This window comes from Ambystoma mexicanum, chromosome 3q (genome assembly GCF_040938575.1).
Source record: "Ambystoma mexicanum isolate Mex_15411 chromosome 3q, UKY_AmexF1_1, whole genome shotgun sequence".
Taxonomy (NCBI): Eukaryota; Metazoa; Chordata; class Amphibia; order Caudata; family Ambystomatidae; genus Ambystoma; species Ambystoma mexicanum.
The window spans coordinates 173,845,077-173,861,339 of record NC_090926.1 but is presented as its reverse complement, the minus strand read 5'-3'; the positions used below and the strand labels follow the sequence as shown (position 1 = coordinate 173,861,339).

Sequence of the window (16,263 nt, the reverse complement as noted above, 5' to 3'; positions counted from 1 at the left end):
TTTGTCAGCAGACATTCCTTTTACAGGAGACCTGGGTGTTGGATTGTTACTCGATTGATGGTTATCAAATCACTGAAAGGTTTGCGACATGCCTTAATAAGGGTAAGCTCTCGGGGGGTCTGGTCATAGGATTAAAAAATCATCTCCATATGAAAGAATATGAATTGTCGAACAAGAACCCAAATATCTTGGCTGTTGGTGTGGACCTCTCCAAGTCTAATAAACAGGATCATCTCCTTTTTACTAATGTGTATACCCCCCTGGCCAGGATGATTTGAAGGTGATAATAGACGTGTTGGAGGCAACTATGAGTGAGTGGTATATGCAATGGCCACAAGGCTTTTGCATTATTGCTGGGGGTATTCATTATCAGCTGTTATACTGCAGAAATAAGAGTATACCCTTCTGATATTCCCCTTTAATAAATCAGAATAAGGTGAATGGTATAGATCATGTATTGGAAATTTCATCTTGTGGGGAGGGACAATGGCATGAATCTTTCACAATAAAAGATTTGATTTTGCTAATGGAAACTGCGAAAAATTCAAGCCAACATTCCTTTACGTGGACTAATGGGCATAGATTCTCACTGATGGACTATATTTTGTTAACCAAAAACCTATTTGAGAACATTACGGGATTTTTTTTTTTTTTTTTTTTATTTTATTTATTTATTTGTTTACAATTCAATGAAATGAATTTTTACAAACAGTTGAGAGCGACAGCAACCCTTAATGAGATGCGCCGCGAGCTTTCATGTAGTTATGTCAGATTCCTGGTGAGAATAGGATTACCTCTTCCAGGTCAATGTAATGTTTAGATGGAGTTGGTTGGGCTCAAGCGGACGTAAAGGGCCGAATGCGTAAAAGATACCAGAGGAAGCTTAGTCTCCCTGATTACCATTATGGTGATAAAGTGGTGGCTTTGGAGGTATTGCTCTCATTACGGGATTTCAGTTCTTAGATACAGTGCTTAGTGACCACAAGATATTATGGTTTCAAATGGATTTGAAGAGGAATAAAGTATGTGAGAAGTTGTAAGCGACATTCAGGTAAATAATGCATGTAACGAGGTGACATGGTCAGAAAATAATGTTTCTGCATTTAGTACATGTTGTTTTGGAAACTCCATGGAAGAGAAGCTTTTGTCTTTTGTTAATGTCCCTGAATATGAAGTGGTTATTAGTGATACTGGGCCTCATTCCGAGTATGGAGGTAATCACAGCGCTATTTGCGCCATGACTACCTCCAATACTGGTACCGAGTCCGCCCTGGTTCAATGGGGACTTACCAGTCTATTCCGACCTTTGCGGGACCGGTAAGTCCCCATTGAAAAAGCCATTCCCCATTCCCATTTGAGCCCCCATAGGGCTCAATGGGAAGGCGCTAATAACGGTACTGTAAATTGCTGTACCGTTATTAGCTCTAAACTCCCTTAACGGGTCCCGTCCTTAACGCCTGGTAAAACCAGGAGTTAAGGAAGGGACCCGCTAAGGGAACTCGTAGTGGGGCGCAAAGGGATTACCGGCACCGATGTCCTTAACAGTACCCGGTATCCCCTTGCGCCCAACTCGTAAAGAGGCCCACTGGCTATATCATGGTCCCTCGATTGAGGCAAAATCATTATCAAAGATCTTGTGATGAAGAAATTAATGACATGGCAATAGTCAGCAGGAAAAACAATAAAGAAATGTCTATTAAATATAGGAGACAGAAGCCAGTATCTCAGTTGGAAAGAAATAGTGAGGTTGCACATTTAAAGATGTCCTATAAGAACTGGATTAATGTGCATAAGAGTTCTATGATGTCGGTTCGCTGGATGATTATATTTAAGGCACTTAGAAGTTCGGATCCAGAGAAATTGCGGTCACTTATTAAAAGATATACCTCCCTGGTTCTTACTAAAAGGGAAATTAATCCTATACAGGAAACCACTTGGGTTACTTATAAACGAGCTATGTATTTTAGAGTGACAAAGAATTTGATATTTCTCTCTAACATGATAAACTGGCAGGTGAGGGTCCCTTGGACATCATAGTGGAGGATTTAGAACATAAAATAAATAGTCTTAAATCTTCTCGGGCCCTTGGACTGGATGGTTTGGCGAATGTGGTCATAAAAAAAGATCCTCAAAAATGGGCAATGGTTAAAGATAAACACATTTTTCGTTTTGGTCACCAAGACAGGAATCATACCTCAGAGATGGAGGAAGTCTATTTTTATTGTGATCGAATAAGAATGGAGCCTGGGATAACCCAGATAACTATCGTATATTAGCCATGGTAGATACCAAGGCCAAGATATTCTCCTCCTTTTTGCTTGATTCCTTTAATAGTTGGGTAAAGGAATACAAGATTCTAAGTATACAGCAAGTGGGTTTCCACAAGGGAGTGGGTACCATTGCTGGGCTATGGACACTGATGTACCTGGTACCTAAGACCAAGGAAGAAAGATCGGCCTTGTTGTACATATGTTGCATAGACTACAGCAAGGGGTTTGATTCTGTGTATCAAAAAATGGTGTGGCATACATTGGTTGGTTTGGGTATTCATCCCCAGATACTGTATTTTTGTTTACAAAGTTTATGTACCAAGACTACAGATCAAGTTAGACTTAGCCAAGATGGTATTCTTAGCCAAAGCATTATTGCTAATCATGGTCTTAAGCAGGAGTGCACTCTAGCACCCAGGGTATTTAATTAGTATATCTCGGACCTTGATATTGCCTTGGCTAAATTTAGGAATTTTCCACCCAGGCATTAAAACCAATGCCATTGCTTGGTTAGCCTACGCAGATGACTTGGTTATATTTGACACCACTCCCATAGGTCTACAGAGGAGCATAACAACTATAAAGGAACACACAAAGCTAACAACTTAATCATCAATCTTAAAAAGATCAAAATTATGGTCATTAATGCAAAAAGAAAGTACAAAAATTTCAGGTGGAAAAATAATGATGAAATTATTGAAAAGGTTGAGAAATATACATATCTGTGCATTCCACTTAGGATTCTCTCAGCATTAATAAATTGGCATCTGACATCAACAGTAAAGTAGTCAAAAAGTGTAATGTTATAAGAAGATTTGCTGATTATAGGGGAACCATTTCTATGGAAATCATGAATTGAGTATATAAAAGCTGTACCATACCAAGTGCCCACTATGCAATGGAGGTGTTATGTAACAACGAGGTTAAGTGGCTTTCAAAACTGGAAATTAGAATTTGGCGTGTTACTTTGGGCCTTTCCTCCTCGACTCCCATTAAAGCTATTCGATGTGAGCTAGGGCTCACATCACTTGTTACTTTGAAAAAGATAGGCACAAGCATATTTTATGTAAAGATGTTTGAAGCGAGTACTCAACATACCTCGATATATAACCTTTTTGATAAGTTACTCTATTTAAGGTCTCAGCTCAAGACCTTAAAGAAATGGCTGGAGGACATTATAAAGTCTTTTCTTGATATGATTGGTTTTGAAATTAAGGGGCTAATTCATGGAAGCATTTTATAATGACAAAACCCCATTGGAAAATGCTCTGTGAATAAGGGCCTCAATATTCAATAAATATTGGGATTGCAGCTAGAGAAATAAAAAGGAGAGCCGAAATTTGGGAGCGAGATAGTAACTTCTGAGAACTGGGGAAGAAAATCAACAAAGTTTTATTATTGATGGACCAGCCAAGTATTTTGTGAATATCAGGGAACCTGGGCTGAGAAGATTCATTTTACAGCTGCGGGCAGAGCAGTTGCCAACCTGGTCTCGACTTGGTGCCTGGTTCGCCATTCCTAGACATGAAAGACTTTGTCGTTTATGTCATATTGAAACAGAGAGCAAGACATTTGTTAACAGGTTATCCAACATTGACGGATATTTATCATATTGTTATGGATGTTTTAAGAGTTTTAATAACATAAGGGAAGATCAAAAGTGAGCATATATTTGCGTAGGTCAAAATATACATTTATGTTAAAATCTGTATTATATGTGGCAGCTCATGATTAAGAAAATTGAAAAGGTGGATAGATGATTTTAATAATTTTAAGTATTTTTAACATATATAAGATTTGTAGGTATTAGATAAAAGTATAATGAATTGTTAAGCATTAAAGTTTAAATGCATTATGTGATGATATGAGTAGTTCCACATTATGTGTATTGTTTAATTGTGTGTAGTTTTTAAGGTTTTTGCTTTTTAAACCAAAAACACTTTAATAAAATAATAAATAGTGGAATTCGAATGATAGTTTGATATAATGAAGAAATTATTTTTTATATGTTGAATGAGTGTTATTTTGTCAATAGTGATCTTGTATATGAATTAGGTAGATTGCATTGAATTGTTGTAAATCTTATATGTTCATTGTGGAAGTTATTTGGTGACTACTTTGCACCAAAGAAAGCATGTTTACTACCCACAACTCAGAATTATTTCTAAGGCTTCCCAACTTTGATAGCTAAAGTAAGTTAAATTGAGTTGTCCAGGATCACACACTTTGGTCAAGTGGTGCAGTCGAGACATGAGCTCACCTTGCAATTTTGGCACTTGAAATAGAGAATAGATACTACCAACCCAGTTCCACATCCACCTACCGCTCCATAGTAGGAGATGGTAGGCACTCCATAAAATACTCACTACGATAAATATGGATCAGCGCAGCACCACCACAGCGAGACGAACCATAAGGAACAGCCAACAACCCCACCTACAGGGATACAAGCCGAATGGAACCAGAAGTACCTGACAAGAAACCTGGCACCAGGATACAGACCCCAGTAACCCAACCCTCAACTTTCTGCATACTTAATCCACACAAAGTCACACAACCATTTCTCTCCCAGCAATCCGCACGCACTTTACCACACCACAGCAAAAACACATAAACAGCACCCACAGCACACAAGGTCTCACCCGATCCGATACTTGTACCAAAGCCCAGCACTCGGTGGATACCGAGCTGAAGCTGCCAACAGCACACCACTTCTCCCACTCTCCTACTCCCCTCCTCCCGACTAACCTTACCCGCCCTCCTCCTGTTTACAGATCCGCCAGAGCGCCTGGGACAATTCCGTTGGTGACGGTGCGCTATATAAACACCTTTAACATAACATAAGATAACTTGACCATACAGCTTCCGAGCTCGTGTGTACAAATATGTGTTAACAATATCGTAAACACATCCTTTTGGAGTTTTACAGCTGTACTATGGATATTTACACACAGTGAAAGAAAAAGCATAATAAGGTCGTCTCTACATAGTCACTGTTTTACACAGCACCCATCACGTGTCTAACCACACACATTTGCACTTCTTAAGGTACATCCCATTATAATAAGGACTCAAGGTTGTGCCTAACAGTCACCCACTACTGGTCCCTGCCTTTATAAAGATGCTCTGCTGAGACATCTTAAAAAAGCATTTCAAAGACTGTCATTTTCTTTCTTTGTATTTAAAAAGTACAGAAAAAACACTCAGTGACAGAGATCATGACTTAGTCTCAGAGCACTGCCTAGGAACAGCTGATACTGCGGCCTGAAAGTACCTTCTGCCTGGACAGCCTCAGCCTCCCACAACAGGAAATAGCTGCACATATGTTGGTAGCCATATACTGAAACAGAAAACTGTAAACATACATTAGCCACCTTTATAAACACTTGAGTCCATTCTGAACTTCGGTTAGGAGTCACTGGGCCTCATTACACGGATGGCGCTAAGGGATTACCGACACCGGTAAGGGCACTAGTGCCGGTAATCCCTTAGCGCCATAATACGAGGTCCCTCAGTGGGTCCCGTTTTAACGTGTGGCAAGACCACACGTTAAGGAAGGGACCCGCTGAGGGACTCCAGGGCAAATAACGTTACAGCTAATAGCGGTACCGTTATTTGCTCCTTCCCCATTCCCATTGAGCCCTATGAGGGCTCAAATGGGAATGGGGAAGGGCCTTGGTGAATGGGGAATTACCACCCCGCCAACCTTGGAATGGGGTGGTAATTCCCCCATTCACCAAGGCGGACTCGGTAAAATACTGGCGGCAACCATGGCGCTAATGGTTGCTGTGTAATGAGGCCCACTGTCCCTGGAACAGACACAGCCTTCTTAGGAGATTATTGCATTGTGAGGACACTGGGGTGTTTGCAGCCCAAAGCTGCAGCACGCCATGGCTGAGCATGCTCCTTTATTGCTTCCTCTGGAGGCACTCATGGCAATGAGGTATCTATCATGCGTGTGCCTCGTGTAGCCTGGGAAAGTGATTGGGGGTGAGTGAGATCCATATAGATGGAATGGAAGTGACAACAATCATTGCACCATAAGAGCTTTGCAGAGCAGAGCTGGATAGTGAACTCACACCCTGTTACCTGTCCCATAATGTGCAATATTATTCTGCAGCTTGGTTTTTCATTTGGCATCACTGTTACAATATGTGTAAAGTTCGCAAACTTCTCTTAAATCCCAGTCCCTAAGGTTCACATGTCAGCCTTTCGTCATTTACACTCTGATACAATGAGTGTCATTATGGACGATACTAGCAACTGGCCTAAAAGAAGTTTAGTTCAAATGTACTTCACAAACTCTATTTTATGTGATTTTTTTCATTGGTTCTATAAAGCGCTGCGTAAAATGCTGGTGAACAGTAGCCCTGCAGCCTTAGCAAAATATGGAGGACTGTCATTTTATAAAAAATCATCCAGGGTGAGATAGCTCAGCAATGAGAGATTACAATGTCAGTAAAATAGCTCTGCATGTTAGTGTGCCTGCTGCAAAAATCTGTGAGTAGCCTGCTGGTTACATGTTCAATACTAGTTAGAGCTCAGCTGGCTAATGCATTTGAAGAAGTGCTCTCACGGGGCCCCCACAGAATCTTAATCCAATCCTGCCATATCTCCCTCCAGTTTCAGTCTATTTTTTTAGAAATGTGCACCTTCCGGGTATCTTTAAGTCTGTATCCTCTATCTATGCTATGGTTTGGGTACCTTCATCCTGTCTTGCAATCCATTTCCTGCATATTTTATTCATTCTACATAATCTAAAACTGTTAATCTGTGTCTTGTATATGTAACAGGACAAGGTCAACTTTCTTTCATCAAAGTACCTACTCCCTGTGCTGCATTCATGCTAGAGCATGTATGCCTTCCTCCTGGCCCCCAATATATATCTTGCATCCACGCTGGAGGACATGCACATTATATATATATGGGATACATTACTCACCGTAATCGTATTTCTGATGCTTGTATCTGCTTAGATTGACATGCTGTGCATAGGCTGACATCTAGTGGAAGCTGCAGAGTATTACAGTTTGTTTTTCGAAACTCGAAAATGGGTGACGACACATGGCGTGCCAGTAATACTATCCCTAGTGTGACGTCCACTGTACCCATGATCCCTCACGCGTGTATGACCCTCAGATTGTATTTTTTCTAACATGAGGTAGCATGAGGAGTAGCGTGAGTACAGAAGATCCAAGCAGATAGATAGAAAGATAAGACTACAAGCATCCATGCGCCTTCTCTCAGAGGGGAGGAAGGGCGGGCGCATGTAAATCTAAGCAGATACAAGCATCAGAAGTACGATTACGGTGAGTAATTTATCCCTTCTGAGGCGTGTGGAATCTGCTTAGATCACATGCTGTGCATAGATTAGCGAGCAGTGTTAGAAGAAGGAGGTGGGATGTGAGAAGGGTCATGAGCAAATAAATGTCTTACAATCGCTTGTCCCACTTGAGTTTCTGTCTTGGAATGATTGTCAATGCAGTAGTGCTGAGTAAAAGTGTGAATAGAGCTCCATGTAGCTGCTTTGCAAATGGTGTCAAGGGGAACATTTGCAATGAAAGCCAGAGTGGCCCCAATGCCTCTTGTAGAGTGGGCTCTTGGCGTAACAGGCAGAGTCTTTTCAGAAAGGGAGTAACATAGCTGGATACAATTAACTATCCACTTGGAGATGGCACCTTTAGAGACGCGATCTCCTTCTCTGCCTGTAGCTACGGAGACAAACAGTTGGTCTGTTTTCCTTAGCGGCCTGGTCTTGTCTATATAGTAGAGGACCGCTCTTTGCACATCTAGAGTGTGTAGTTTCACCTCAGCAGAGCTTTTGGGTTCTTGGAAGAAGGCCGGAAGCTCAATGGACTGGTTAACGTGGAATTTAGAAATGAACTTAGGTGAGAACCTAGGGTGTGTTCGTAGAACCAGTTTATCCTTATGAACAGTAAAGAAAGGATCCTGCACTGACAGAGCCTGAATTTCACTGACCCTTCTTATGGATGCAATGGCTACTAAGAAGGCAGTTTTATAGGTCAGGTGTTTGAGACTGGCTTTATGCATGGGTTCAAAGGGTGGGCCCATGAGCTTAGCAAGCACCACATTAAGGTCCCATCCGGGTGGTGGGTTTGAAATTGGAGGGTGGAGTCTCTTTACCCCTTCCATGAAGGCTTTAACCACTGGTACCTTCCACCACAAAACCTGTGTGTGAGGTGGTGTAGGCTCACAGCGCTGCCAGGTGTACCTTGAGTGAGTAAAATACCAACCCTGCATCCAGCAGGTGGAGCAAGTATGTGACAATATTGGAAGGAGTTCAATCGGGTTGATTTGTTTATTCTGGCACCAGATAACAAATCTTTTCCTTTTATCAAAGTAACAGTGCCTCGTGTTAGGTTTCCTAGATTCCTTTAGGATGTCCTTACATCTCTGTGGTAAGTTGAGATGTCCAAACTCTATGACTTCAGGAGCCATGCTGCCAGGTACATTGAGCTGGGTTGAGGATGCACTGTTTGACCTTGGTGTTGGGACAGTAGGTTGTACCAGCACAGGAGTCTGATGGGTTCGCACACCGCTAGTCTGCGTAGGTGTGGGAACCACGGTTGCCTCGCCCACATGGGAACAACTAGGATGAGTGTCATCGATTCCCTGTGGATTTTGTTGACCAGCTTCCTCGTGAGAGGGGCTGGTGGAAAAGCATAGGCAAACATTCCTGACCAGTTCATCCACAGGGCGTTCCCCTTGGAGTCTGGCTGAGGGAACCTGGATGCGAATTCTGGGAATTGCCTTGTGGCAAATAGGTCTGTAGTGGGGAAACACCACTGTGAGAAGATGTCTTCTACGGCTTCTCTGAGTAGACACCATTCGTGTTCTTCTGGGAGGGGATCTCTGCTCAAAGCGTCCGCTAGCGAATTGAGATCCCCTGGAACATGTTGAGATGACAGGTAAATGTTCTGTCTGAGTGCCCATATCCAAATTTTCTGGGCAAGCTTGGACAGATTTGGCGACCGAGTGCTTCCCTGTTTGTTTAGGTAAAACATTGCTGTTGTGCTGTCCATCAGGATCTGTACTGACAGGTTCAACAGGTGGGGCTCAAACGCTTGAAGCGCTCTGAATACTGCCATAAGCTCTAGCAGATTGATATGATTCTTGGCCACTGTGTGAGACCAGAGAACCTGAGCTGTGTGGTGAAGGAGGTGTGCTCCTCACCCTGACAGGGATGCGTCTGTTCTGACTACAGCCTGTATCTCTGGATCGTAAAAGGGTTTCCCTTTTGACAGGTTCTCTCTTGTCCACCAGTGAAGACTTTGTACAAGTGTTGGCGAAACGACCACTAGATCGTCCCACTGACCACTTGCCTGAGACCACTGTTTCGCCAACCATTCTTGCATGGGTCGCATGCGCAGGCGCGCGTGGGGGACCAGGTAAATACATGACGCCATCATGCCTAGCAAACGCATCGCTTTGCGCACCCTTATCTGGCGACCGGGCTGGTATAGAGGAATTTGCAGTAGTAGATTCCAAATTCTTTCCTCTGATGGAAAGGCCAACCCCTCTTGAGTGTTTAAGACAGCTCCTAGGAACTGTTTGGAGGTGCTTGGCACCAGACTTGATTTTTTCTCGTTTACGGAGAAACCCAATTCGAAGAGTAGGTCAATCGTTCTTTGAATGTTTGATCTGCAAATTACTGGGGTCTCCCCCGTGATGAGCCAGTCGTCCAGGTAAGGGTATACTGGGATTGCCTCCCTGAGTAGGTGTGCCGCCACCACCACCGCCAGTACCTTGGTGAATACCCTTGGAGCTGAGGCGATACCGAAGGGCAGCACCTTGAACTGGTAGTGCTGACTGTCCACCTTGAAGCACAAGAATCTTCTGTGCGCTGGGAACATGGAAATATGAAAATAGGCATCTTTCATATCCAATGTTGCCATGTAATCCCCCTTTTTTAGGACGGGGATTACCTCTTGGAGAGTAGTCATGCGAAACTTCTGGGGCTTGACATATTTGTTTGCAGGGCGTAGGTCTAATACTGGGCGCATTGTCAAATCTTTCTTTGGCACAAGGAAGTAAGTTGAATAAATACCCTTGTTTACCTGGTTGCCCGGGCCCAGTTCTATCACGTCCTTTGCTAGAGGATTGACGAACTCCTCGAGGAGGATCTTTTGGTGGTCCAAGGAATGTATCTTTTGACGTGGAGGGTGGTTTCGGGGACACTCGAGCAGTTCTATGCAGTATCCTGCGGACACTGTGGACAGCACCCATCTGTCTGATGTGATCCCTTCCCAAGTTTGGGTGAAGTTGGAAATGCGTCCCCCTACTGGGGATGCGTGAGAAGGGACCCTGAGCGCAGCGTCACTGTTTTGCGGGAGGCGTGTTGCCTCTGCTGGGGCTGTCTCTACCTCTACCACGGCTCCTCTTGTTTCCTCTGCCATAACTTTGGGTAGTCTGCTGGTTGTTACCCCATGATGTACCCTGCCCCTGTGTATAATTGGAGCCCCTTTGTGAATTGTGGCCGCGTGGGCGACGAAAATTACCATTGCCTCTTTGATTAGGGGGCTTGTTGGTCAACTGTCCCAGGGATTTCAGAGTATCATACTCGTCTTTGGCAGTTTATAATGCGTCCTCTACCGCTTTGCCAAACAGTAGATTAGGTTCCACTGGCATGTTGATTAAGGATGCTTGTGTCTCGGGTTTAAACCCTGACTGTCTTAACCAAGCATGCCTTTTAATGACAGCGCTCTCTGCTATTAGCCTGCCCGCGTTATCTGCGGCATCAAAGGTTGCCTTAAGGATGCAACCGAACATGGCTCTCCCCTCCGACACGACCTGGGCTAACTGGCCCTTTAATGGTTCCGGTGCAGAGTCAATGAGGGCAGCTAACTGCTCCCACTGGTGTCAATTGTAACTTGCCAGCAGAGTGGTGGAGTTGACAATCCTTGCCTGGTAAGCGGAAGTGGAGGCTACCTTCCTTCCCAACCCGTACAATTGTCTTGCTCTCTTTGTCTGGGGGGGCCTCAGATGCTGATAGAGGTGTCCCGCCCTCTTCCGGGTTTTAGTAACTACCAAGAAGTCAGGCTTCAGTTGACCCCTTATGTAAAGCGGGTCTGATTGGACTGCCGTGAACAATTTCTCGATTCTGGGGTTTACTGCCCTGGTGAGGTTAGGAGTGAGAAGGGAAGGATCAATTCTCTGTTGTATGGACTTGAGAATTGGAATGGCTTGGGCAATGGGTTTCTTTTCTCCCACTAGTTCCTCAGCAAAGTCCCTCTCCTCCTGTGCCCCCTGAGTGTCTATGCGGAAGTGCTCTGCCGCTCTAGTCAAGACCTCATTTAGGAGGGGCTGGTTGTCGACTGGAGAGTCAGTAACTTGAGGTTCTTTGCCGACAGGGGAGTCTATTCTGTAGACTTCTGGGTCATTTTCCTCCTCATCTTGGTCCTCGTCGTCCCCATAATAGTCCACCCCAGTTTGGTCGTCCAGCATTAGCAAGTCTGGATCCTCATCCTGTTGTGGATCCTCACTATACTGGGTGTAAGGCTGGATGTAAAAGGGTCTGAAGTCAGACCTTGCGTTGGAGTATCAAACCGAGGATTTTTACCAGAGGGCTGCGGGTCCCTAGATCCTGAAGGAGTAGCACCATCAGGGGTATAGGTGAGGAAGTGTTCTGAGTTCTTGGAGTAGAAGTCTGCTAGGGAGGTCATTCTAGTCATAACCCTGTCTATATCCTCACTGGTCCATTTTTTGGAGCTGGGAATTACCATTTGTTGAGAGGGTTCCCCTTCTATTCCTTGTCTGGACCTATGGGCCTGTACAGAAGTCTTGCATTGATGCTTATCTGAAGACCTAGAACTGTATTTATGTAACTGTGGTGCAGAAGAAGGGTGAGATGGTTTCTTCTGCTGTTTACCCCCTTCCCCATGAGTAGAAGAGTGTTTTCCTGATGTTTTCACCTTCTCAGTGCTTTTCGACGCCTGGCGTTGAGATTCGGGTGTAGTGTCCCTTTCCTTCGAGAGAGGACGCCAGGACTCGGAAGCAGCCGCTGAACGGTCTGCCGGAGCCAACTCCTGGTGTGCGGCCTGGGGCTGGCAGTCATTTTCGTCTTCTGATGAGCGTACCTCCATGACTTTGGTGAGTGAGGCACCTTTGGCAACTGTGGACGGTTGCCTGGTGTCGTGCGGCGATCTTGACCGAGAACGCCCAGAGGACACCAATTCGGTGGACCGCTCTCTGCGTGCCTCTTTCCGAGAACTCGACACGCGCGTCGAGTCTCGGTTGGACTTTGAGTGTTTAGGTGTAGAAGTGCTGTGGGTAGTGCTCGTGTCCCCGGGTGTGCTCCCCATAACTGCCTTGCCGGACAATCTTCCGAGGTTGGGGACTTGCGCTTGGGCGTCTTTCGACCCCTCCTTGCCCTCGCCGTCCGTAAGCAGGGCGTTGCTGCCATCACTGAAGGCGCCCTCCGCTTCCATGGCCTCGAGTTGCCTGGCGTGGTGGGCCCAACATTTGGTCGAGAGGTCCTTTAGTGTTTTAGCCTTGAACCAGCTACACGCTGTGCAGTTCGCCTCAGGGTGATCCCTCGGCAAGCAGAGGTTACAGGTGGCGTGTTTGTCAACCCAAGGATACTTGCGGTTGCACTTGGGTCAAAATTTTAAAGGGGTACCCTCCATACGCACCCTTGGCAGCGGGCTAGTGTGTGTAGGAAAAATAAGAGTGTAGAGTATGTTTCCACCCCCACACTCTCCCTACTTGCAGGGCAGAGGCCACAGGCCTTTCAAGGCCCGGGCTGAGGCCAGAGGCCTTCCGAGGACCAAAGTCCGTCGTGCAGCTCTCAACGGTTGTTTGTTCTCCGGACCGGCGTTGAACGTCGAACTTCGATGTCTCGACGTGGGAGTGGAAGAACGGGGAAATTATATGATATTTGAAAAATATGGCTGAAAGCCAGGGAACTCTGCGCAATGCTTCCGACAAGTATGGCGGAAAAAAACAATCTAAGGGTCCTACACGCGTTAAGGATCATGGGCACAGTGGACGTCATACTAGGGATAGTATTACTGGCACGCCCTGTGTCGACGCCGAGTTTCGAAAAACAAACTGTAATACTCCGCAGCTTCCACTAGATGTCGGCCTATGCACAGCATGTGATCTAAGCAGATTCCACAAGCCTCGGAAATATATACATGTTATGTGTTTTCGCACATATACACAGCTCACAACATTGCAATCCTGCCTCACTAAATTGTATTTAAAGAACGTAATATATACATCATGAATTTTTGAAATGTGAGTGACACTGCCTCAGCCCTACTGGCTTTTTTGAGGTAATTTGCCTGTAGCAATGGACTCTCCCTATTATTAAATAAATTACTGCAGTAGTCCTCATTTAAGACAACTCAGCAGTAGGAAACTTCATGTACCCCTGATGCAATGCATGACTGACTCTTCCCCATCCCTATAGGCTTTTCAGAGGGCCATGTCTGTTATGAATTCCCTAAATTGTAAACCTATATAATGCACAGTGTGTTGACCGCTGAATGAAGAAAAGCAGAATTAGGCATGCCTCACATGTGACTGACTGCTGGTCTGACATGCAGTCTTACAGTTACCCACTGACACTTTACTACTTTGATGAATTTCAGAAGGCTGAAAGGCTTTGTTTTAATGCAGATTCAAACCTGGGACCTGCTGGTTACAAATAGATCTCGGCAGTAGGTTCATTAACTTACAAGAAATATTCCAGCAGGGTTTAATTTGCTGTCCTACTAGTACCTGGGTAACATCAGAGATGTACAGGACTCCATTTCTTCTTGATAATCCACTCACCTACTCTTACCCAACACCTCTCTTTCCCCTAACTTTTGTCTTCCTTCCTGCTGCCTTTGAAGCAATTTTGTGTACATTGTTTCCCACGAATAACCCAAACTTCTCCTGGGGACTATGGGCATCATTACGACTTTGGAGGTAGCCATGGCGCTATTAGCACAATGGCTGCCTCCAAAATCGGGTCCGGGTTCCCTGAATGGGGAATTACCGGGCCATTCTGAGTTCGGAATGCCCGGTAATTCCTCCTACTGGGAACCCGGGCCCGGACCTTCCCCATTCCCATTTGAGCCCCCATAGGGCTCAATGGGAATGGGAGAGGGAGCTAACAACGGGCCGATTCCGACCGGCCCTTTGTTAGCTCCCTGGTCCCCTCGCAGGACCCGGTAATGACGCCTGGCTTTACCAGGCGTCAATAGCGGGTCCTGCGAGGAGACCTCGTAATTTTGCGGAAATGGTTTATCGGGTCCGCCTCCATTAGCGGAGCCCGTTAACCCATTCCGCAAAAGTCGTAATGAGGCCCTATGAGCCTATGATTTAAGCTGGAGGAACAATCCGTGGCAACCCACAAACCTACTCGAATCTAGCAAGAAGATTTGTCGAAGACCACAGGTCACTTTTTAGAAGGCTCGGCCAGCCAGGCTTACTCATAACACATAACTCATAACACATGTCTTAGTACCTGTGCCTTCTTGCTTATGTTCAATCTGAGTTCTGGATTAAGTATGGGGTGTGTGTACCTTTTTCAAATAAATAACCCGGCACTGCGAAGGCCCCAACACTAGTGACATAGTGCCGACAATGTGCAAATGACCAGCTGTGCAAGTGTCCTAACAGTGCAAAAGGCAGACATTACAACATGCAGACTCTACTACTTACAGATTCACCAGCACTGCAAATACCAGACACTCAAATGAAAATCCTACAACATACAGATTATGAATAAAACATTCAAAAAGAATATACTCACGGGCTTGAGTATTCGTAACACTTCTTTAAGTGCCTTTTCCACGCTGTTCACCGAGCATAACACAGCAGTGGAGACCACCACTTCAACCGAGGCATCGTCCACCTCAGACAAATTCTCAGCAGGTGCCACCAAATTGGGCTCGAAGTGCAGGTGATCATTTTCAGCCTGGCTCTTTCTCAAATACTCCTGGAAATGGGGGTTTGCATCAGTGCAGGTGACTTTGGCTCCTCGTGGATAAAACGGGAAATTGCTGCCTGGTCCGCACCCGAGCTCCAGCACTTTTAGCCGCCCCGAGGGACCTGCGAAATCCGGCAGGCAGCTAAAGAGCTCCTTCTTACAGGAATGCAAGGCTGCGTGGTAATCTACTGCGAGTTTGACAAAGAGGTGTGGGAAGAGCAGCATAGCCAGTGGCTCCCACAGTCCCAGAAAGTCCAGAAGGTGTGCTGGCAGGGCCAGGAGCCATATAGAGAGGTGGACGGCCAAGTCAACGAAGAGCCCCATCCCCAGAAACACGATTAGGGCTTTCTGGTTATGAGCACTGAGAGTTGATCAGCTTTATAATTGACAGTACACTCTCTTTTGGCGCCGCCGTTTCGCCGCGCCCATTTTGGCGCAGTAGCCTTTCTGGCGCGGGCGACGTCTAAACACCCTCAAGCCAAATTCAAAAGCATAATTCTTTGCAAATGCAGCACGTTGACAGGTCCCTGTTAACGTGTTGTATTTGCAAAGAATGATCCACCTCTGAGGGATGGAAGCAGGGGGGCAGGGAAAGGGGGAGAGCAGTAGGTGATGGAAGGTGGGAGATAGGAGGGGTAAGAAAGTAGCTAGAGAGGCAGGACTGAAGGCCGAGGGGAAGTAATCATTAAAAAAATTTTAAAAGTAGTGTGCTTCCCTGAGCGATGGTGGCAAAATATGTAATAAACAAATAAATAAATTAAAATATTGAACTGCAATGCAATTCCCTATGTCAGAGTGGCCCAGTGCATTGCAGCGCACAGTTCAGGCATGCATGACCGCAATATTTCTAAAAAGGTAGCTGGCGCTCCTCTCCAGAAAGAACATGGCATGATAACCTGTTCTGAGATGAGAGTTTGCAGCACACGCTTTTTGCTCACTGTGCCTTTCACAGATGGGAAATAGCCATTTGCATATCAGTCTTTGTCACGCTCACATGGGCAGTCCAGCACCGAAATGCTATGGCAATTCCTCTCTTAACAAGCGTACCAA

At 45.3% G+C, this 16,263-nt stretch overlaps 1 protein-coding gene across 1 annotated transcript in view; it reads right to left on the bottom strand.

The window, feature by feature from the left end:
- The window catches only part of LOC138582281 (thiol S-methyltransferase TMT1A-like), a 132,263-nt gene extending 116,640 nt beyond the window's left edge, over positions 1-15,623 (bottom strand). The window contains exon 1 of the mRNA XM_069653422.1: positions 15,037-15,623. Within this exon, the coding sequence (XP_069509523.1) occupies positions 15,037-15,537 (501 nt within the window). The 5' untranslated portion in view covers positions 15,538-15,623. The remainder of the gene's footprint in view (positions 1-15,036) is intronic.
- Between the last annotated feature and the right edge of the window lie 640 nt (positions 15,624-16,263).